Below are 24130 nucleotides of genomic sequence, written 5' to 3'. Positions count from 1 at the left end.
TGCCCAGGTCTCCGGGAATTGCAAATTCAAATGAGAGTTTGGGTTTGGGGGCCATTGGATTAGAAAGAACCTAAATATTTGTCAACAGGAGAAAATTGTTAAATCGATTATATTTCATCCACATGAGGAAAAACATACATGTACATACATGTAGTGGGCTCCAAGACACATGGTGAAGAAAGCATGAGGAACATTACGTATAAACTCCGTGCATCTCTACAGGCCAGTCCAGACCAGCCCAGACGTGCCCAGCTGTTGACTGTGGCCCAGAGGCCAGCAGGGTGGGCCAGGAACTGCACCTTTTAAATTTGCTCAGGACTCTAGTATATTACGTGAATCTTGGGCATGAGGGTCTATTAATAGTTTTTTTTTTTTTTAAGTGCCCTTCAGTGCCTTCTAGAAAATGAAAAATATTCTGCTTTTGCTGTTCCCTTAGAGAGCCGTTCAGAGTCAAATGTAGATGTTTCTTTCCAAAGCATATCCAAGAGCTATTCAGCTATCAACTTTAGCATTCTGGCTCCATAGAAAAATAACAATGCTATATTAAGTTCCCAGTGCCAAGTAGGTGGCCAAACCGTATATGTGACATTCTTAGTTTTTCAACAAACTAAATATGCCTGCAGCACATCCAACAGCAAAAGCATGAAATTATCAGCCACGCAGCAACTGACATTCCCAGAATGGCAATTTGCATTCCGATGGGGGAAGAGGCTTGGAGGCCCAGGCCCCTTCCCTCTGTGGTGAGCAGTATTCTGGGAAAGTTGTCCCACCTCTGGGACCTGCTTTATGACCTGTGCTCCAGTGGGAGGCGAGGGCTTATCAAGAATCAATAAAACGAATTTGAAAGGAACGCACTGCCAAGACTTGATGCAATGTTAATCCTCATTGTAACAACTTGTTTTGATTCTCTTGACTTTCTCCACCTCTAATTTTAGAATGGAATGAAATTATTTTTGAGCTTATGAGTTTCCTGGCCACTTTAAGCCTTTAAATATTTAGCACTTTCTCAAGAAAGAAGAAACTCTAGTAACATGGAAATTCATAGCTCTGAATAGACACAAGTTGGTGACTTTTTATATACACAGGGTGCCAGACTCCAATTTGAAAATCTCCGGCAGCTTATCTTCAAGCAAGTTGAATCCAATCGCTTCCTGACTCATTGTCTCATCAACATGCGGAAGTTTTTGAAGAGAAACCCTCTTAACTACTCGCCCGAGGGAGTCCTGGCAGCAGCATGGCCGGTCTGTCGTCCCGCAGGACGCGGGGGAGGCCGAGGTGATGGGGACACTGGAGGCCAGGCTGGCCGTGCGTGGCAGCAGAGCATGGATAGGACTCCGATTTACGCCTCTCTTTGGTTGTTGTCTGACCCAGGGAACCTGGAACGTTGTCAGCATTATCAAGTCAGACTTTATTGTTTGTCTTTAAACCAAGAAAGCACAAAATGCCCTTTTCCTTGTTGCTCCATCCAGTTTTAATTTGATAATCCGCCCCCACCCCAATCAATCTAATGCCAGAGGAATGCCAGGCAGGGTCCCTAGAGGCTGAAATGCCCTTTCTACAAGATAAGAGGTTAAAGAAGAACCAGAAATATACTATAAAGCCTCATGGGGGGGGGTAGAAAAATATGCAAAACGTCTTTAAATGTGTGAAAAATCTGTAGAGGTGGGGTACATGGAGTTCAGACCGTTTTCCTATTGAGACCTGCCACGTTCCGCCGTCGAGGTCGGGCTGGGTCAGTCCTGAGGCTGGCACCGGACACCATGAAATCTCAGGGCGGCTCCCCTGGCCACCCTAATGCATCACTCTCCCCTCCTTTCCGAGTCCAGGGGCCTCTTCAGCTGTGCTTGAGCCGGCCTTCCCACATGGAATCCGCTTCTCCAAGCTAGGCTGTGTTTTCTAGCTCATGGTGACACCAGACACTTGATTTCCATTTGCAGGGTTGATTGTCCTATTTACTGTCACTCCTGGGAGCTTAGTTTCATTTCAGGGCCGGCTTTCCTCTGCGTGATGGAGTCACCCAAAGCCTCCTGGCTAGCCCGCTTCCAGCCGTCTGGTGAACCAGCGCGTCGTCCTCTCTCCCGGGCCTTGCAGCGTCAAGCCCAAGACCCAGAGGCCAAGCCTGACAAGTGGTTAGTTTCCCCCCTCGAGCGCCTGCCTCCAGCCAGTGTGACCGGTCTGTACTCAGCATTTTACAACCAGCACGTCTCTGCATTCCTGAAATCCCAGGGAGAATCTCAAAATAGAATAAGAAATGAGAATTTAAATTAGAAACAACAGCCCCTGCACAGGCTGCCAGCTTTGGGGGCAGAGGGGGTCTTGCCTCCTCCTCCCCAGGATGGTCCTGGTTTTCTACAGAGTGTTGCAATGTGGGAGCCACCCTCGGGCACGCGGGACTCGGACAGGCCTATTGGAAAGGGAAGCGGGTGTCTAGTGGCTGAGGTTGGAGTCAGGATCGCCATGCCTTGTGAAGCAGGAGAAAGCCACCCAGGTCCCTCAGCGTCATTCAGCGCAATGGCTAAACCACCTTCCTTCCAGCCGCCGAATGAGAGGAAAGGGAGCCATGGGGAAACAGAGCCATGGGGGTAGGAAATTCAGATTGGCTGATTTGCCTCGTCTTGGGTCTGTGGTGTTTTACTGTGACCTGAACGCTTAGAGGAATTCGAGATGGGTCACACTGCAGAAGATAGTCTCCTTTGCTGCTGGGAAGGGAATATAGAGCTCTGTCTCTGACTGTGGTCTGTGTCACCCACTGGCGAGTGGCCCCAATCAGGGTAAGGCCCCAATCAGGGCTGCCTGTGGGAAGGCATCCTCTGGAAGGTGGCTCCTCCCTAGCCCCGCCCTCCCGGCCCCGGGAGGATTCTGGACTCGGCTCTGCCTGGACCTGTGTCTGGCCCAGGCTCGTGAGGCTCCAGTTAAAAAGTCTCCTGGAGAGATGGCACCCCACTCCTGTGCACTCAAGTTCTCACTGCAGAGCTCTGGCTTCTTTCCTTGACACACTTTGGAAAGGGCTGGCCAACTCAGTGTGTACCCATGAGCTCACTGGGCCTCCCCGCTGTTCCTCACCTCCTCTGTTTTCTGAGAGGAGACACCAAACGGGTAAAGCACAGAAAGAGAACTCAGGATGCACGGATCAAACTAACTGGAAAAATCAGACTCTCATTCTCTACTGTGGTTTTAGCTGCATTTGCAAAATCTGCTGCTGGCAGGGAAGGCAGTCCTGGGCCCTGTGTGGTCCTTCCAACCCTAGGTTCCCTCCGGAGCACCTCCCACAAAGTCCTAAAGGATCTCTGAAGGCAAGAGTTTACACTGGGCTGCCTGGCTCGGAGCAGAGACGTCCTGGGTCCCTTCCCAGCTGGCAGTCCAGCCTCGGGGTGAATGCTGGAGCAAAGTCCCCACAGGATCGGGGTGTCCAGGATGTGCGCCCGCGGACCCCCACGCCCCCTGCACCTGCTCCCAGGGCCCGGTCTCGGAGCGCTTCCCTCTGCTCAGCCTCTGTCCTCAAAGCCTGTGGACATCACCTTCTTTCCCGGGCAGGAGTTCCTCTTGACTCACACACGTTGTTAAGAAGAAACAAGCAAATGGAGTCATTTGCTCCCCATGACAGCAAACCAAGACTTAATTACAGTTTCGACCTCTCCCAGGAATGTGACCTTTTAACAATCTGACATTTCCCGAGCGGCGCTGGTGAGGTCATCTGAATGGTAAAAGCCGTGCATCATGGCCCCCATCCACCCCCCAAAGCTGTCCTGCCCTCAAACAATGCTGTCTCTTCTCTTGCTCACAACTTCTTGCCCCACCCTCCTGCCTATAAAAACCTTCGTTTCCTGCAGCTCCTTACACCATCGCTCCGCTTGCTGGATGGGATGCTGCCCGGTTCATGAATCGTTTGATAAAGCCAATTAGATTTTCAAACTTACTGGGTTGAATTTTGTCTTTTAATGGTGTCGATGCTGCACAAGCAGTAAGGTGCGTCCGCCAGCACCCGTCTCCCCCCAGATCGGGGGCATCTCCCACAGCTGATGTTCTGAAATTCAGTCTGTCCTGGCAGGACCTCAGGCTTTATCGCCACCTGAGTCCCCACCCCCGCCTCCAACATCCTGGAAGTGACTTTCAGTTTTCTGGAGTGGGGCAAGGGCTGAAGTGTCCCCTCCCTGCCCTTCCCAGGCCGCACCCTTCGCTAGGGCGCCTTGGAAGCCGCAGGGGCCGGAAATTCGCGGTCCTCACTGCCCCCACAATGTGCCTGGGTTTGGGGGTGCTACTCTGGGGCTGGCAATGTGAAGATAACCGGATAGGCACTTTTCTTTGTGCTAATAATGCAGGCATTGAATATGCATCGAAATAAGTGGGTCATTGGCTGTGTGTTTCCGCTGACGGTGCCGCCGCGAGATTCGCGTTGCATGGGGACACCGCTGTCCCTTCACCTCCGTGTGGCATGCATGCAGTCTTGAGAAAGATGCGCGGCTCAGATGCGAGTGCGCTTCGGTCTGAAAGACTTAGTTGGTCAAGTCCGTAAACCCTAATTTCCTTAGCAGAACACAGGGGCAAATGTAGGCCCCACGGTGTCGAGTTCTGTGACGGTGCAGAGCCTGGAGCCTGACAAAGAGTGAACCTTTCACAAATGTCATTTTTGTCTCAGGTCCTTACTACTGATGCTTAACGTCCTTGCTGAATGATTCGGGGCTTTGGTCTCTGTAGGAACAGTTGGCCACGCGCTCTATCAAAACCCGGCCCTGTGGCCTTGATGCCCTTCAGCTGTCCACAGAGTGAGCAGTTTTCCTCTGGAGCAGACAGCCCATCAGTTCTAGAACAAGGAGAAGGAGGCGGGAGGGTTCTATGAATCTGCAGGAGGCGGGGCCGCTGGTGGCCTGCCGGGAGCCTTCCTCCGCTCACCTTGTCTTCCGAGGAGGCCACCAAGGCTCCACGGCTAATGCTTTTTCTATCAGGAGCCAATGGGGAGTCTCTTCCAGAGCGTGTCAGTGCATATTTACAAAGAAAACCAAGGAGTGAGTGATTTCCTTCTTTGTTTCACTGGTCAGGGCTGGATGTCGCCTGATCTAGATGCTGGGCCTGCCGCCAACCTTGGTTTAATCACGTGGCCCGTTTGTGTCTTCCCAACCCCACTGTTATAACTCCCACCTCCCAGGAGCTGCGGGTGCAGAAGGAGAATACAAGTCACTGAGCACAGGTGTGAGTGTCCTTCCTAACGCCACCCGCAGCCTCCCAGCGTCCGGCAAGGTCCCCCCTGGCTCACGTCCCGGGGCCCCAGCGGCCTGGTGGGTGTGAACGGTGGGCGACACAGGGCCAGCCGAGTCCCATTTTGAGTTTCCAACAGTGGTGGCATGAACTCTGCATAAATTTGTTGGCTAGCTGTGTTCGAGCAGAGTACTCTTTGGGCTTACGTGTGTACTCGAGGGTCTGCGTGTGTGTCCCGTGCGGCCTCTCGGCCCCTCTGCGGACGTGTGCCTACCACGTTCCTCACCAGTGAGCATCTTCTGTGCCTGGCCGACTGAAGTTTTTGAGTGAGCCAAGGGCATCCAGTTGTCTTTCTCTTGTGTCCTGTTCCTGATGTGTGTGGGGCGGGGGAAGGCTGAATGAGATCTTTTTTGAGTGTCGTGAAGATAAGTCATTTCTAAGCTGAGAGCTAGTGGGAGAAATGGTGGCATGAACATTAATTAGGGGGCTAAGTCACCCTGGGGACCAAGAAAAGGATCCGAAAACTAGCCTTCTCTCCCAGCACTATAAGTACGTCCCCATCCCTTCACTCCCTCTCCCCCCACCCCACTAAAACCAGTCCAAGAAAAGAATTGTGGCTCGAGATGCCGGGTACGTTTGCAGAGTCCCGGGCAGAATGTCTCACAGGGGTTGGAACTGCAGGCTGTAGGTACGACAGAAACGGTCCGTGTTTCTGCCGCGGGCTGCAGTGCGGCTCTTCCTCAACACCTCTCGTGTCGCCTGGGGCTCGGAGATGGGAGCTGCACGATGTGAGAGCCTGTGACACCGCCCGGGGCCTGAGTGACCAATGCAGAGCCCCCATGCTTACCTGCTGCAAGGGGCACTAGTCCTTGTGGAGTCCAGGTTCCTCTGAAAAAAAGGCCCGTGGAGCCCATTCTTAATTCCATTTTAGCCAGTCATACAGTGTTCTTAGTATAAACCTGAGGCAGGGGTCACATGGACCCTCCCTAACCCAAACCCTCACCGCTGACCCCTCACCGCTGACCCCTCACTGCCAACCCCTCACTGCTGACCCCTTCTTTCTTTGGGACTTCCAGGCATCATCCCCTTGGCTTTCCCTTTGGTGTCGCTGGCTGCTCCTTGGCCTCCTTCCCATTTCCTTTCCACAGAGTGCTGTTCTTACAGCATCTGATTCTGGCTTTCCTCACAAGGGGACCCTGACATGAGGATTGGAGAGCAAGGTGTTCATGGGAGAGATGGTTCCAGTGGCACCCCCTGGTTCGAGGGGTGTGAGGCAGCGAGGGGACGAGACGGGGGCAGGGGTCCCCTACACTCACTGTGGGCATCTGGAGCCCAGTGCCGTCGGAGCCTTGAATTCAGTGGAGAACAGGCACCGCAGGGCTGTCCTTCCCGAGGGCTGAGGGAGCTGGGACGTGTAACCAGGCGGGCTCAGGGCCTGGGGCACATGCTCAGATACAGGGGCAGGGCTCGCAGGGGGACCACACTGGCTCAAATATCCAGGTCATCCTACAGCCAGGGGATGGACACTGCCTGCAGGGGTTAACCTCTTCAAAATCAAATGAAAGCAGTGACAACAGCAACACCGAGAGAGCACAGGAATCATGAAATTGCTGGAAGGTCCTGGTGCCGGCTCCTTGTGCCCAGCACGCTCCAGCCACCTGGGCCTGTTGTCCCCGCACTGAGCACGGTGACTTGTGGTTATCCGACTGCTGTCTTTCCTTCTCTGTCAGCTTCCATGGGAGACTGCTTCTTCTCACTGTCGCTGCAGAACCTAGAAGCATCCTTGGTGCCCAGTAGATACGTGTTGGGTACACAAATCAACCATTCATCAGACTTCATATGAAAAATAAGCTTCCTGTGGAGCCGGTGACTTAATTAGGAAAAATAGACGTGTCCCTGGAGACTTTAGTGGGGATATGTGATTATTTTGGACCAGACAATTGATTTCGAAGACAACAATGTTGATGTGCCCTGTGTGACTGGCTCAGTGGCTGGTAGCTCCCATAACACACACCGGCGGGACTGGCTTGGCAGCCAGGGCTGGTTTTCATGCTCTGCTCTTACCATTCGGAAATTCTTAATATCGTTTGAAGAGCAGGCCCCATATTTCCATTTTGCTCCTGGCCTTGCAAATGAGACTACTGACCCTTGGGGTCACACAGAGTAGCATTCCTGAATACAGACCCAAACCAGCATTTTCCCTCTTTGTGCATCCTTTCTGGTGGGTCAGCCACAGGGTCTGGGTGAGGGGCCTGAGCATTGCCTGGATGTTTCCTGGGGCCAGCTCATGGTGCTCATTCACACGTGTGGCTACGGGGCACCATCCCCTCCTCAGATATTCGAGGTGAGTGCTGCTGCTGCTCCGGAGGCTGGAGGCTGGAGGCTGGTGATTTGCACCCCAGCACGGCAGCCAGGCTTTGGAGACAGCTGCTGTGGGTTCATGTGCGGAGAGGCAGGGCTGTGCCTGGTTATGTCGGGATGAGCTTTCCCGAGGAGACTTCTCTGCAGTGTCCTTAACACCCCAGGTTCACAGGAACTGCAGCAGAGCCGTGCAAATACAGTCTCTCAGACTTCACTCCCAGAAATGTGGATGTGGGCCTGGCAGGTGCAGGAGTTTGCTTTTAACAATCTCCTTGACCTTGTGAAGGACAAAGCCGCAAGGGACACTCAGCCACAGGCTTTCTCTCTGACACTTCATTATGAAAATTTTCAAACATATAGAAAAGTTGAGAGGACTCTGTAGGGACCACCAATATCCTCACCACCAAGATTATGCAATTAACATTTTGCTACATCTCCTTTATCACATGTCAGTCCATCCATCCATCCATCCATCCGTCCATCTACCATTACTCCATCCATCCACCCATCCGTCCACATCCACCCACCCCTAGACTTCAGTATACTCCATTCACAAACACTTCCTGCTCAGATCTCTGATTTTCCATGACGAAGCAAAACGTGTACGCAGCGAATGTTTGTGAATGCATAAGCCACACCATCGGGCTCATAGGCTAGCCCCCCACCCCCCACCCTGTTGCATCCTAGTGAGGAGTGACTTGTTTACCTGCCTCTCTGGGCTGTTGTCATCAATCTCTGATACAGGTTTCTTTTTGGTAGGCAAATATTCATTTGCCACAAGTAACTCCAATTCATATAGAAGTAAATATATAGAGAAGTAAACCCCGAAACCACAGACATTCTGGAAAAATGACCTCAGTGCTCTTGAGAGCCCTTCGCCTCATTCTCTGCGCTGCTGGTCTTCTAAGTGCGGCGTCTCTGAGGTGCAATGGCGTCGGTCTGTTCCAGGCTTGGGCAGCGTGGGCACACCCTCGACCAGCCGTGGGGTGATTTTGGAGCTGTCACATCTGCAGAGGGCTGCACCAGCTGCCCAGTCTGCCTGGAGGTGCCGAGCTCTTTGCCCAATGACACTTCAGAAACGCAGGAAGAATGTAGGTCACCTGAGAATTTGAGGGCAATGTGAGGCTTGACAATCCAGTGCTCGGAGCCCTCCGAAAGCTCTCGTGGGAATGTGGCATAATTTAATTGAGCTAAGAAAGCTCATTACCAGAAAGGTTTGTAGAAGGACTGCCCAAGGGCAGGTAAGATGCAGCCCCACTGGAAAGAGAAGCAGGGAAATCTTAACAGAACTCTAAACACAAGATGAGTGCGAGTTTCTGCATTTTTCTCGGCGATCTCATGGTCCCATCAGCAGAGGAGGGGGGCACGGCTGGTTCCTGACCCGCCACCCTGCCCGGAGCCCCGATCTGTGCTCTCCTGGTGTCAGCCTGTGAGCTGGGATCACGCGTGTGCTGCCTCTGGTTCCAACTCCAGCACCTCTGTACAAACATGGAAATCGATCTGCCTGCTAGCCCAGGAGCTCGAGGTCTGGCTCTGTCCTCACAGTCAAGGGAAGACAGAACTCACAGCAGAATTTAATATTTGATAAATAACATCCTTAAAAAGCAACTCTCAAACCCTGCATCCGAGCTGTGGGAAGCTAGACATAGACACATGTACACACCGTGTCTATTCAGGTCAGTGGAGATGGAATTGTTGCACACATATTAAAGTTCCAGGTAGCATTAAATTGCCTTTAAATATTGAGCATTTTAGGAACAAATATTTATAAGCCATATTACACCTTTCCTTCCCTTCTTTTTTTTGAAGATTTATTTATTTATTTGAAAGAGAGAGAGAGTGGGGTGGGGGCAGAGGCAGAGGGAGAGAGAGAATCCTGAAGCGGACTCCCCACTGAACGTGGATCCTGATGCGGGGCTCAATCCCATGACCCTGAGATCATGACCTGAACCGAAATCAAGAGTCACCTGAGCCTGCCTGAGCCACCCAGATGCCCCCTTTCCTTTCGTTCTTCAAAAGAGTTTTCAGGGGCCCTTGGGTGGCTCAGATGGTTACACAATGACTCTTGATTTCAGCTCAGATCATGATCTCAAGGTCCTGGGATCAAGCAAGCCCCTTGTCCAGCCCCAGACATGGGGTCTGCTTGTCCCCCTCCCTCTATTTCTCCCCTCCTTGTACACGCGCGCTTTCTTTCTAAAATAAATACATATATAAAATCTTAAGAAAAAAGAGTTTTTGAAAACAACTTGACCTTTTCCCAATGACTTAAATCACTTCCTAGGAGAGGTGCCAGGTGAACTCCAAACCCCGTCACTCAGGGGCCTCAACAGAGAATTCATAAAGGCTGGCTCTGCTCTCCCCCAACCTTCACCACAGCTACCCCCCCCCAAAAAAAGCGATCAGAGAGGAAACCCAGAGTCCCGTGGACACCATGGGCAGCAAAAGCAGGTGACAGTGTGTCCCCGTAAACCACCCCTCAAACAAGTGGGAAGTGATAAGCCACCACCAACCAGAGTCCATGGCATTGACACGTGTGTGGGTAGATAAGGACAGAGAGGGGAAGATCTAAGGATCTGAGGCAGGAAAACGCCAACTAGTCTAACAAGCTTATGCTGGCGAGGGCGGCTGGCTGATGGGAGTAGCAGCTATAAGCACAGTGGGGACGTGCGCGGCCCCCCTGAGGCCACCCGGATGAGGGCGAGAGCCAGACTGCAGGTCAGAAGGGCTGCTCACAGGTCACAGGGCTTCCTTTTGGCATGATGAAAATGTTCTGAAATTAGATAGTGCTAATTGTCGCCCAACGTGGTAAAATGCGAAAGGTCACTGAATTGTACACTTTAAAGTAGTTACAACTGAGGTGCCTGGGTGGCTCAGGTGGTTAAGGGTGTGATTCTTGATTTCGGCTCAGGTCATGATCTCAGGGTCATGAGATCGAGCCCCAAGCTGGGCTCTGCGCTCGGTGGGGAGTCTGCTAGGGATTCTGTGTCACCCTCGGCCTCTGCAGATGCTTCCTCTGATTTGTTACTCTTTGTTAGCACCTGTGGCCAGAGGAGACAAGTGTGTTTGACTCGACCTGAATTCACTTTCACAGTGACTTCAGGAAGAAAGCAGGTTCTGACCACCAACCAAAGGCCACATACTCCAGTCTAGACCAGGGCTCTAGACCTGAGCCACTCACTGAAATCCCCTGGGAGCTGTGGAAACTTCTAATAAGATCTTTCTGTGATCTGTATGGGGTTGCAGGTGCCCAGAGGGTGGTAACGTGCATCCAGAGCCAGAGAAGTGCCCTGGACCCTGGACATCAGTAGCCTCGTCCCGGTGGAACAGCCCTGGGGACCCTGGACATCAGTAGCCTCGTCCCGGTGGAACAGCCCTGGGGGTTGCCTTGAGGGTGTAGCTGTTCACAGGACGTAAATCCCTTAGGCTGTCTGTCCCACTGTGCAAGTCACTGTTTCATATAATTTGCACACATTCAGGCTGTGTTTCTATCCAAGGGTAATCTTTTTTAATTAGCAAAGCTGCTATATTGTAGGAAACAAACAGTGACCCTTAAGTGGATAGCTGGCAGAATTGAAACACGGATGTGATTTTCCCCTGGAGAGCTTTCAGCGAAGCCATCCTAGCAGCAGGAGAAGAAACAGCACGAGACGCAGGAGACTGTGGTGGGTGAGTGCTTGCTGTCTACTCCAGGTCCCCTCTGGAAGAATGGGTTCCCTCGACTCTGAGTCGACTGGTCAACCACAGCCGTCCTTTGTTGTCCGGACTTTGGGATGACTGAGGGACGGAGAGGCGAGGACAGCCTGCACAGTGGACAGCTCAGGCTTTACGGTACACTGGCGACCCTGACCGTCCAGGTAAAGGAGCCCCGGGACACGGTGCTCGGTGACAGGGCTGAAGCTAAGTGTCAGACGTTCCTGCTGCCCTGCCCAGCACCATTTCTCAGCTGCATCTGGTCCACCACGAGCAGAACCCACAAAGCCACTATTGATAATCAAAAGAGATCCCACGAAGGACCTGGGCTCATAAACCCAGGACAGGTGAACAACACACACTCAAAATTGCTCAAAGCCAAAGAAAATATCCAGCCTGTGCATCTCCATGAAAGTCAAAGGTAAGAAAAAGGCGTGTCCTTTGTAGGAAACACCCAAAGACGAGGTGTGATGATACCAAGGCTGCCAACTAGTCAGGAGCAAGAACACAGCCAACAAACAAGGACTCAGCACATGTCGCCCAGGAGCCCTGCCGAGAGGCAGCTGGAGGTGGACCCTGCCGTGGCCCCCCAGCTCGGAAGCTGGGCTCGGAGACCTGGCGGCACCGAGTCCGCTTAAATATAGAAGCGCAGGCGGCGTGTGTGTGGAAACTCCAGATAGGGAGCGGGATGCAAATGCTCCAGCATGACAATTTAGAGATAATTATATAATTAGCAAGAATTTGGAGATGCAGAGAGAGCAAGAAAAAGGAAACCGGTATAATTATGCTGCTTTCCTCGCCTCTCCCAGCATGAGGACAACAGATAAAGCTTCAAAGTTATAATTCAGCATATACTGATTTAAGTATGTTATATCAGGTTTTAAAGATAATTGTGAAAGGACTAAAAACGTTGCCAATTATCAGAAACCCCGTAACGTTGCCAAGACTGGGCTGGCACAGGGGTCCGACACTGTCACCGGAGTATCAATTCCAGCCGTCTCTTTGGGGAGAAATGTTTTCAATAAATATGCCACTGCTTGGAATTCATCCAACAGATTTGCTTACACAATGTTTGGGGGGGGAGTCCTCGTGGTGGGCGGACACCCTGCGTGCACATGCGAGGGGGCCTCCCGCAGGCTGTGTCTGTGCCGCTGATGGCTGGGCATGTTTCCATCCCTGTAATATGCACTTGATAACTGTTCATCACAGGGAAGTCACTTGCCCACGTCCGCTTTTTTCCAGCTATGTGACCTTGAAAAGTCATTGACCATATCTTCATTGGTTTTCTCATTGGTAAACTGAGGATCAACACTAGCTTCTGTTCAAGACTGCTCCAGTCACCCAGAAATACAGTGGCACGGTGCCTCTCGTTATTACGCTCATGGGTTGGGTAGACTGGGAATTCAGACAAGGTGCAGTGGGGTGGTTTGTCTCTGCTCCCCCATGCCTGGGACCTCAACCGAAGAACCCTGAGTCTGGGGCCTGGGTCCCCCAAAGCCTCACTCCCCCATGTGTCTGGCAAGTGCTGCCAGCCGTTGGCTGGGGTCTCGGAGCTTTCCCCCACTGCGTCCTCATGTTGGCCAGCTGGGGCCCCGCACAGCGTGGTAGCCGGGTGCAGAGGAAGAGCATCTGGGAGAGACAGGAGGCCGACCTAGAGCCCTCTGTCACACAGTGTCGCTTGCACTGCCTTCTGTTGGTTACACAGGGACAGTGTGCCCAGGGTAAAGAGCTCGGTGGCGCTGCCGAGTCAACATGCCACAGACTGCTGCTTGGACAGCAGACGGTCGCCGCCTCACAGCCTGGAGTCTGGAAGTCCAGGAGCAAGGTGTGAGCAGGTCTAGCTGCTTCCGAGCCTTCTGTCTGCATGTAGACGCTGTCTGCACCCTGTGTTCTCACACGGTCTCTCCTCCGTGTGTACCTGGGTCCCAATTTCCTTTCCTCCTAAGGTCACCAGTCACCTCGGATTAGGGCCCACCCTTACAACCTCATTTAAATTTAATTACTTATTTGAAGACACTGTCTCCAAACACAGTCACGTTCTGAGGTCCTGGGAGTTAGGGCTTCAACGTACGAATTTTGGAGGGACACACGTCAGGCCATCCCAGAAGAGAGTCTAGATCACCCCTCTCGAGGGGAAGCCGGTGGGATGGGTCCTCCCCACAGGTGCGGCACCTTTGGAAGGCAGAAGCTGCCACCACGACTCACAGTGGCACCGTGCTACGATCTACGTGGTAGATGAAGGTGATCGTAATGACACCTGGTGTCATGTATAGGGTGGCACCTTAGGCCTCAAGGCCCTCTGGTTGGAGGGCCCACACGTGGGCACGTTATCCCCCTGGGGGATGACCTTAGCACCTGCTATGCGGAAAGGCGCACACGACCAAGACTGAGCATGAACAGAAGGGTCCCACCTCCCCTGACCTGGGGCTCAGATCGAAGCTTTGAAAGAGCACTTCTGAAGATGAACTCCTGGATGGAGGAGCTAGGGCTGCCAGCCAGCGCCCCTACACCCCCACTCCCAGGCAATGCATATCTGCTGCCTCCCAGCCCCCAGCCCCTGCATCTCCAGCAGAGGCAGGACACTTGGCGCCCAGGACACCTGCAGGTCATGCCCCGCCACCACCAGTGGCTTACAGACACCCCGGCGACTCTGTTCGATGTCCCACCCTGGCACCCAGAGTCCTGTCTGGGATTACGCTGACAACGGGCTTTCTTTCTGCCTTGCCTGACCCATCGCATTTCCCTTCTCCCCCTTGCCCCCACCCCAGCTCTGGGAATAAAGCTCCTCATATGCTTCAAGCACGGGAATGTTGTCCAAGGGTGTCTTCTCCGGGAACCCAAACTAAATCGGATACAGAAACAGAGCCAAGAGCAAGCACTGTGAGGTACACATGCAGGAGTTCATGTTGTGAATGGCCGGCTCCCCACTGTCAGCTGGGCTCCCCTACGTGAGCTCCCGCCACACCCCACCCAGGCCGCATCACAAGAAACCATGAAGGGGCCTCTGCACATCCCTCCTGCTAGCTCTAGGGGCTCTCTAGTGAACAGCTGTAGGATTTCAGAAGCCACCCCATGTAAAGCACCAGGTAAATAAAGTGGCAACAGGCCTCCCCTAGAGAGTTTATCTTCCCAAAGCCAGTACATGTGTTTGGCTAGAGTGGGAAGCAAGTGGCATGAAATTTGCATATGAAAAGCCATTGCCAGGTATAGTGGTATTTCTGGGATGACAGGGTAATCATGGCCTTGGGTGATTAGTCAGCAGGGAAGAGGTGGGAAGGGATGACTGGGCAGGTCCAGAAGGGTCCCTCCTTGACCTCTGCTGTCCCACGACTGGCCCCCAGCCCTGCTGGCTCCCTGGGACCGTCTCCCAGCCCATCCTGGCACCTCACAGGGCAGTCCCCTCCCTGGCATGCTGGGGAAACCAGGCTTCACAAGCCCCGGAGGAAAGGGGGGGCCCTAGCCCAGGCACCCTTGCCTCCCAAGCCTTTCCCTCTCCCTAGGGCCCAGAAGAGGAGGATCTCTTTTCCTGGAGTAAGGGAGGGGGCGGCACCAGGGCCCAGCACTCCTCACTAGAACCCGTCTCCATCATGAGGGGAGCTCTGTCCTCAGGCCTTTCTAAAGTTTAAGGCCCATGGCCTCCCTGTGATTGCCTGAGCCCACTGAAGCCCTGCCCCCTGCACCCCTTCCTGATTGCAACTCTGCAGTCTTTACCTTTGGAGCCTGTATTGGGGAGGCTCAGTGTCCCTGGGCGCTGCTGGTGGTGCTGGCTGTGCCTGGTGTGTGGCTGCTCCTGGGAGCTGGGACCAACCTCTGACCTGGGACTTGCAGGTTCCTGCAGCTCCAGCTCGGCCCCCAGGGCAGGATCCAAACCTGCACAGGCTGGGGGTGCAACCACAGGCACCCAGACCCCACGCAACACAGTCCCCAGCCTGAATCCTTGGAAACCAACCAACGGAGAGGAAAGCACTCCGTTCTGGAAAGGAATGTGTGATTCTAAAGTGGCAGGGAAATCAAACAACAAAAAGAAATAAAAGGCATCCAAATCGGCAAAGAAGAAGTCAAACTTTCACTCTTTGGAGACAACATGATACTCTATGTAGACAACCGGAAAGACTCCATCGAAAAATTGCTAGAACTGGTACAGGAATCCAGCAAAGTCACAGGATATAAAATCAATGCCCAGAAGTCACTTGCATTTCTGTACACCAACAAAGAAGCAGAAAAAATAGAAATCAAGGAATCGATCCCATTTACAATTGCACCAGAAACAGTAGGATACCTAGGAATAGACCTAACCAAAGAGGTAAAGGATCTGTACTCTGAAAACTATAGAACACTTATGAAAGAAATTGAGGAAGACAGAAAGAAATGGAAAAACATTCCATGCTCATGGACTGGAGGAACAAATATTGTTAATATGTCTATACTACCCATAGCAATCTACACATTCAGTGCAATCCTGATCAAAATACCATCAGCATTTTTCACAGAGCTGGAACAAACAATCCTAAAATTTGTATGGCACCAGAAAAGACCCCGAATACCTAAAGTAACCTTAAAAAAGAAAACCAAAGCTGGAGGCATCACAGTTCCGGACTTCAAGCTGTATTACAAAATTGTAGTCATCAACACAATATGGTACTGGCACAAAACAGACACATAGATCAGTGGAACAAAATAGAGGGCCCAGAAATGGACCCTCAGCTCAATGGTCAACTAATCTTTGACAAAGCAGGAAAGAATATCCATTGGAAAAAAAGACAGTCTCTTCAACAAATGATGTCGGGAAAACTGGACAGCCACATGCAGAAGAATGAAACTAGAACACTTTCTTACACCATACACAAAAATAGATTCAAAATGGATGAAAGACCTAAGTGTGAGACAGGAATCCATCAAAATCCTAGAGGAGAAAGCAGGCAGCAACCTCTTTGACCTCGGCTGCAGTGACTTCTTGCTGGACACATCTCCAGAGGCAAGGGAAACAAAAGGAAAAATGAACTATTGGAACTTCATCAGGATAAAAAGACTGCACAGCAAAGGAAACAGTTGACAAAACTAAAAGGCAACCTACAGAATGGGAGAAGATATTTGCAAGTGACATATCAGATAAAGGGCTAATATCCAAATTCTATAAAGAACTTATCAAACTCAACACCCAAAGGACAAATAATCCAGTCAAGAAATGGACAGAAGACATGAACAGACATTTCTCTGAAGAAGACATACAAATGGCCAACAGACACATGAAAAAATGCTCAACATCCCTCGGTATCAGGGAAAAACAAATCAAAATCACAATGAGATACCACCCACATTGGTCAGAATGGCTTAAATTAACAACTCAGGAAACAACAGGTGTTGGTGAGGATGTGGAGAAAGGGGAACCCTCTTACCCTGTTGGTGGGAATGCAAGCTGGTACAGCCACTCTGGAAAACAGTATGGAGGTTCCTCAAAAAGTTAAAAATAGAGCTACCCTGTGACCCAGCAATTGTACTACTAGGTATTTATCCAAAGGGTACAAACATAGTGATTCGAAGGGCACCCCAATGTTTATAGCAGCAATGTCCACAATAGCCAAACTATGGAAAGAGCCAGTTGTCCATCAACAGATGAATGGATAAAGAAGATGTGGGCTATATACAATGGAATATTACTCAGCCATCAGAAAGAATGAACTCTTGTCATCTGCGTCTCCGCGGATGGAGCCAGAGGGTATTATGCTAAGCAAGATAAGTCAGAGAAAGACAAATACCATATGATTTCTCTCATATGTGGAATTTAAGAAACAAAACCAATGAGCATAGGGGAAGGGAAGGGGAGGAAAATACAATAAGACAAAACCAGAGAGGGAGACAAACCATAAGAGACTCTTAACTCTAGGCAACAAATGGAGGGTTGCTGGAAGGGAGGTGGGTGGGGGAGGGCGTGTGATGGAATGAGCACTGGGTGTTAATGTAGATGAATCACTAAATTCTACCCCTGAAACAAATAATAATAATAATTTTTAAAAGTTCCCATTTTGGCAAAAAATAAATAAAAATAAAGTGTCAGGGAGAAGAAACGAGACCACCAAGGCAGGTTGAGGAAGGCCACGCAATCGAGCATTGTGCTTGCTTTAAGTAGATGAAGAATTTTGAAACATGGAGCCAGGTCAGGCTTTGCAGCTGAAGTGTTTGACAGAATGCTTTTAAAAGTGATTAAAATAACATTGCAGAATTCCCCCAGAGGAGGGGGAAATAGCCTCTGTTAGGTTCTGGACCCGCGAATTAAAGTAAATTTGTTTACGATGCTCAGCCTGAGAGCTGAACCTTCCCTTAAGGAACCTGTAAGTCTCGGCCACAGTCCGCTGGCAAACAGGGATGAGTAAACATTTCATCAGAGGCCTGATACTTTGTTGTGAGTTCATTGTGGCTGCAGGAAGAGATCTTTAACAGATCTTTAAATAGCAAACCTGCGGCTAAATTTCACTTCATCCATCAAAAGCTGCTGTTATGCGATGACCTAATTTTAGCTGCTTATCAATTCCCCAGTGCTTGTTGGTTGAGGTAACTTTGATCCTCTGATGTCAGATGACTTTTGTGCTGAATATAGCTAGAATTTAATATGAATCATTTGGACGGCTGCCCAGCTGAGCTCAAGTGTTTGGGGGTGGGGGTGAGACACAGGCACACATACAGAGGGAGAGAGGGGGAGGGAGAGGGAAGGATGCAGGCCAACGAGCTGGATGACAGTCCCGGTCCAAGCTTCTTCAGTCCTGGTCAATCCACTTCACATCACGTCCATTTCAAGCCCAGTGTCCTTGGACTCTCATTTTATTTCCCCTCCTCATCGACAAGACTCTTCTTGCGGCAGGCACACATGAGTGGCAAGGGGACCCTGCTCCTGCCAAGATCTAATGAGAGTGTCGGTAATTGCAAGACATTTTAAATGAATGTTTTCTAAGCAAATCATTGCCTTTTCAAAGAGCTTTTATTTCTGCTTAGGAGAGCAGCTGAGCAGCTCCATGGAGCAGAGGGCATTTTTGATAGTTCTCCTCCTTTCCCATTTTCTGGATTAGTAGATAATCCTTTTCACCCCTTCCGCTGTCTGGGATCTCTTGCCATCACCCGAGCTCTTAGGATCATCCACGTCCCACGTGCTGTTCCTGGGTGGGCGTGGGAGCCTCGGCACACGTATTTACTTGCCGTAGTTGGTGTAATTTCTTGCCACAAGACAGAGTTACGAGGCTTGTGATCTCCATTTTTCTGAATGTTGTGGGTGAAGCTGAGAGCTGGGGGGCTGTGGCCACTGGTGGGGATGCACCCCCCGCCCCTGCCATGGGCCTGGCCCCAGGGCTGCCTGCCCAGTCCACCCTCTTACCCGTGCTGGGAGGGTCTGTCTTATTTCTATTCACTTCTTCGCCCAGGGTTGAATCACTGCTTGCCCATAGCCTCCTCCAGCCTCTGGATTCTGGGCAGTTCCCAGCTACCCTAGCACACCAGTCCTATGGGCCAGCCCTGCTGCTGTCTAAAACCCACACGTCCCACCATCCTGTGCTCGTTCACCGGAACCAGAGAGGAATTGGTGGAAGAAGACCTGGTGTGCTGACCGCACGCTGCCACAGACCCCCTTAGCAGAGTGCCGAGACCGATAATGAACAGATCGATCCAGAATCCAGCAGTAGAAACGATGTCAGGCTTTGAGGACGGCATTTCCTTAAAGTTTTGAGGGTGAAATTAAAAACCTTTCTTATACTTAAAAACCACATTTGTGAATAGTAAGTCGCAATTATTTACTGAATCTCTGGCTGCCATAATCATTTAAATTTTTTTTTCACCTGTTACTTAATGTGTATTAAGAGTCAGTAAAGTACTTGCATTTATATATGAACATGATGTTGAAATTCTTTCAAATGTGTTCCTTTCTCTGTGTGTTTTGTTCCATTTTTAAAGGTTAAGTGTTTTTATCTTGAGGTAATTGTAGATTCGCATGCAGTTGTAACAAAAAACACAGAGACATCCAGTGAATCCTTGATCTGTTTTCCTCCGGTGAGAACATCTTGCAAAACTACGGCACAGTGTCATAGCCAGGATGCTGACATCCATGCAGGCAAGATACAGGTCGTTTTCATCACCACCTGGATCCCTCAAGATGCCTTTAATATCCACACCCACTTCCCTCCGCTGCCCCCCAACACCTGGCATCCACTCATCTATTTTCCATTTGCATGATTTTGTCATATCCATGGAATCGCATGTATGTATGTATGTATGTAACCTTTTGAGATTGGCTTTTTCCCCCCCTCAGCGTAACTTCCTGGAGATGTGTCCACATTCTTGCATGAGTCAATACTCTGCTCCTTGTTATTGCTGAGTGGGATGGAGAGGTGGGGATGGACTGTGGTTTGCTTAACCACTCACACTTCATGGACCTTTTGGTTGTTTCCAGTTTCTGATGATTACAGATAAAGCCACTGTGAATATTCGTGTACAAGGTTTTGTGCAGACATGAACTTTCATTCCTCTGGAATAAATGCGCCCTAGTGTATCTCCTGGGCTGTATGTTAATTGCATGTTCAGTTTTAGAAGGAACTGCCAAACTGTTTTCTAGGGTGGCTGTACCATTCTGCCTTCATCCTCCCCAGCCGTGCATGAGGGATCCAGTCCCTCTGTCCCCCTGAGCATTCGGTGTTGTCACTGTTCTCTATTTTAGCCGATCTGACAGGTGCGTGGTGATCATGGCTTGAAGTCGTTTCCCTGATGGATAACAATGTGGAACATCTTTCCATGGGCATGTTTGCCATCTGTACATCCTTTTTGGTGAGATGTATTATGTATTTTGCCCATTTTCCTTTTTTTTTTTGCCAATTTTCTAATTGGAGTTGTTTCTTTATTGTTGGGTTTTGAGAGTTCTTCACATGTTCTAGATACAAGTTCCTCGTCAGATGCATGCATGGTTTGCAATTAGTTTTTCTTAGTTGCTAGCTTGTGACATTATCCTCCTCACATTAGAAAATTAATAAACGGTTTTTAATTTTGATGAAGCTCCCTTTATCAACTTTTTCCTTCTGTGGATGATGCCTCTGGTGTCATGTCTGAGAGTTCTTTGACTAGCATGAGATCCTGAAGATGTTCTTGTTTTCCTAACTTTTGTAGTTTTCTTTTTTGTATAGTTGAGTCCATGATCCATCTTGAGTTAATATTTGTGGGAGGTGTAAGGTAATGTGTCATGTTCAGTGTGAGACTACGAACTGTCTCTGTAACATTTTTATGCATAAAATTTAATTCCTCCTAGCGAGAGCCATGCGTGGTCCCTATGGCCATGAGCACAGGCCATCACTTGCCTTATGTTATCTACCCTGCTACTGAGTGTAGTTCTCTTTCCTTCTTTGATTTCAGAGGCCATCTCCTTATTCTTTTCTTTTTTTTAAAGATTTTTTTTATCTATTAGAGAGAGAGCATGCAAGAATCAGGGGGAGGGACAGAGAGAGGGAGGGAGGGAGAATCTCAGACAGACTCCATACTGAGTGCAGAGCCTAATGTGGGGCTCGATCTCACAACCCTGAGATCATGACCTGAGCCGAAACCAAGAGTCAGACGTTCAACCGACTGAGCCACCAGGACGCCCGAGGTCATCTCTTTCTTCTGAACTGTGCCAGACCTGTCCCTTCCACAGACTAAAATTGGAATGTTAGCTTCATGGTCAATAGTGTCAGTGCCAGTGGCCAGTTGCCGGCTCTGGATTTGCATTTTTATTATTGTATGATTTTCTGCTAGTCTATGTTTCGAATAATTTGTAGCTGATCAGTTCATGTGGATTTATCCCATTCTGACATGATAACTTCTGTTTGCTTGCTTACCCTTAATTCATAAAAACTGAACCAAACAATTAATCAGGAGCAGAGGATGAAGAATCTTTCCTAACAAGAAGCTTGAATCTGAGTTTGGTTTACTCTTAGCACAGCCTAAGATAACATGGTCTAAGTCTTTCTTTGGGCAGTGACCCCTGGAAGCACGGGTGAGAGAGAAGGGAAAGAGGAAGGAAAAGCCAGGGAGGGGGTGGTGACCCGGCCTCATCACCACTGGGGCTCCTCATGTGAACTCAGGATCGCCCCACCAGGGGCAAGGAAGCTGGGATGTTTGCCTGAGAGCTGTCCCTAGAGCGTTCCGGACTGAGGGAGCCCCTGCGTGTGGGAGGCAGCGCCACAGAGAGCCAGAGAGACGCGGGTGCCTGGAGGCGGCTGTAGCAGGTGCCTGCACTGGCTCTGGTGAATGGGGAGTGCCGCAGGGCATCATCTCCCCAGGTTCACTCATCAGGGAGGGCGCAGGGCATGCTGCCTGGTACAATCCTTTTCCTGTGTTTAATCTCAGTAATAACTGTGATGGCAAGGATCCCGTAAGGTCCCCTATCCTGACTTTTTGAAACTTCCCTTGTCAGGCTGCAGTAGAGGTCCAGGTGGATTCCAGAGCCATTGGGGGAACAGAAATATAGGAACCCTTGACCTGTTCTCCAGCAATTACCCCAGACGGCCCACCAGTCCTTTGATACAGGCTACAGGGATGGATCATTGCCGTCCTCAACCATGCTTGTGTCTCCCCAACTGTAGTTGTTGCGGGATTTCCCTGTAATCATGGCACATTCCTGGTTCCCACCCCCAACACTGGACTCAGTAGATCTAGCAGGGCACCTGCAACTTACCAAATGCCCAGGAAATCCTCACGCACACAGAGCGTTAGCATGCTGCCTTGTGGGGGCATTTACTCCTCCTTGGACTTGTCTCAGTACCCTGAACCCTGATTTGGGTAGGACCTTCAAAGCATCCCTGCACATAGTGCCTCTATGCTTAGCATCTCTGGCTGTGGTTACAATGACTTCAGTTCCACTAATAAAATCAGAAGCTAACTGACTATACACCTGCTAGACAGAGAGAAACAGAAAGAGCTAGCCCAGGAAAGAGCTTTGCAGTGACATTCCGAGACAGAGCTGGAGGCGCCACGCCGCCGGAGCGCCCACCGGGCCCCTTCCCTCTCCCGGGAGTGAATGACAATCCTCAAAACTTAGAACGTTCTTTTTGTGCCACTTCCACAAAGCCACGAGAGCACTTGACATTTCAAGGAGGCTCTAAGCAGAGGACATTAGTGGTTCTTGGTCCTGTAGCTTCTTGCCAGAAATGAAGAACGCTATTCAAGTCCTTACAGCAGTTCAATCCGATGAACAGAAGAAACAGCTAGTGAACCCACAAAGCGACATATTCAACAACATTTTAAAGACTGCCGAGGAGAAAGAGCCAGAAGCTTTGGCCCCTTGTCACGCTGTTGCTATAAAATAACATTCCCATTAATAGGAATTCAGGACTTTTCCCTTATTAAGTCAGAAAACACCAACACCAACACAGTAACAGTCTCTCCACTCTTCCCACCCTCACGCTTGCAACCCTGGTCTGTTAATTAACCATCAAGTTCTTGTGAACAACCTTGTTGGATTTTTTTTCCAGCTTTTTGTCTTCTAGATTTGTTTAGAAATCTGTGGATTGGGGCAATCAGTGGGAGCAATATGGCATCGTTGCCTCTGTTGGGTATCTCTCATGCGGAGTCCCATTCTCCCATGGCTGGAAATTTCCAACCAGAGCGAGCATGTTCCCACCAAAAGGAAAGAGTGGGTTGAGCGAAAAAGCCAGCAACATGCACAGGTTGGAAACATCTGTGAGCAAGAGGAGAGACTGGGTACGAGGAAATGTAGAGACCACTGCTGTGTCCCTGGCTCCAGCCAGGTGTCCTAGGTGAGCCAGGGATGGCCACGTGACCACTGTGTTGCTGCTCAGAAGTTGGACATCTGGACTGTCATCTGGAATTTACCAATATTTGAAGTGTTATCTTGGCTGAGATAAAAACAGAAACCCCCCATGCGCATCTAAGGTTTGGGCGTGTGTCTCGCCTGTGTCTTCGGTTAGATGTGTCTGCTTCTGCGTTTCTTTCTGCCCAGAACTTTGCTTCTACTTAAGTCATGGAATAGTTTCATTTTAGCTCCTTTATTCTTGTGTTACGGAATTTTAAATTGTGTTTATTGTTGAGTAGGTAATGTATGCACATGGCACACAATTCAAAGGGAATTGTGCCTTTACCGGCGCTGCCCTCAGCCACCCAGAAACCTTCCCAGAAACATTGTGTGCATACGAGCTGTTCATACATGTGTGTCACACTCCCCCAGCCGTCTTGCCAACAGCAGATTCTGACAGTCTTTTCAGTAGAGTTTCAGATTTATAGAATCATTGAGCAGATGGCTCATAGAGTTCCACAGACCCCGTTTCTTCGATTACTAGTGCCTTGCATTCATGTGGATTCCATTTGTTGTACTTAATAAGCCGATGTTGTTACACTGGTGTTAATTCAAGTCCATCGCTTACATTGGGCTCACTCTGCATTGAACAGACCCACGCATAAGGCCATAGACCCACGACCGCAGCACTGTAGAGGAAGGCTTCACTTGCAGGACCTTGCCTCAAAGCCCTGTCATCCAGCTCAGCTCGTCCTGTGGGGGGCATTTAATGAGTGGCTTCTGAAGTGACCCCAGGACAATCAGGCTCTGACGTGGTGCCAGGCCTCATGGGGCAGGGTCTTCCCAGACATCTCCTGTGGTCACACTTGTGGTCAGTAGCGAGTGGAGGTCAGCAATACAACGACCTCTATCCAGCCCGGTGGGTGCATGTGTGAGTCATGCATGACCTCAAGGGCTCTGCAGCATATTTGAAAATCTGCATTTGCCCAACCAAAAGGGCATGTCTATCCGGGGAACATAAATCTTCTGTGAGATCTGCCCCCTTGTCCAAAAATGCTGGAGAATGCTGGTGCCCTATGAATTTTCCACCTGCTATGCGATATTCCTCCTTTACTCCTCCTAAATATC

The 24130-nt window shown here is 50.2% G+C and overlaps 1 protein-coding gene across 11 annotated transcripts in view; it reads left to right on the top strand.

Moving 5' to 3' along the window:
• The window catches only part of AUH (AU RNA binding methylglutaconyl-CoA hydratase), a 397505-nt gene that overhangs the window by 252277 nt on the left and 121098 nt on the right, over positions 1–24130 (top strand). For 2 of the 11 annotated variants that reach the window (XM_034646779.1, XM_034646761.1), the window contains one exon: positions 1086–8216. The exons of the other annotated variants lie outside the window; for them this stretch is intronic. In XM_034646779.1, coding sequence (XP_034502670.1) covers positions 1086–1105 — 20 coding nt within the window. In that variant the 3' untranslated portion in view covers positions 1106–8216. Of the gene's footprint in view, positions 1–1085; positions 8217–24130 lie in introns of those variants that run through there. 11 annotated transcript variants of the gene reach the window in all.

Source organism: Ailuropoda melanoleuca, chromosome 17, assembly GCF_002007445.2.
Source record: "Ailuropoda melanoleuca isolate Jingjing chromosome 17, ASM200744v2, whole genome shotgun sequence".
Classification (NCBI taxonomy): domain Eukaryota; kingdom Metazoa; phylum Chordata; class Mammalia; order Carnivora; family Ursidae; genus Ailuropoda; species Ailuropoda melanoleuca.
Note: the sequence above shows the minus strand (reverse complement) of the source record. Positions and strands in the feature narration are given on the sequence as shown.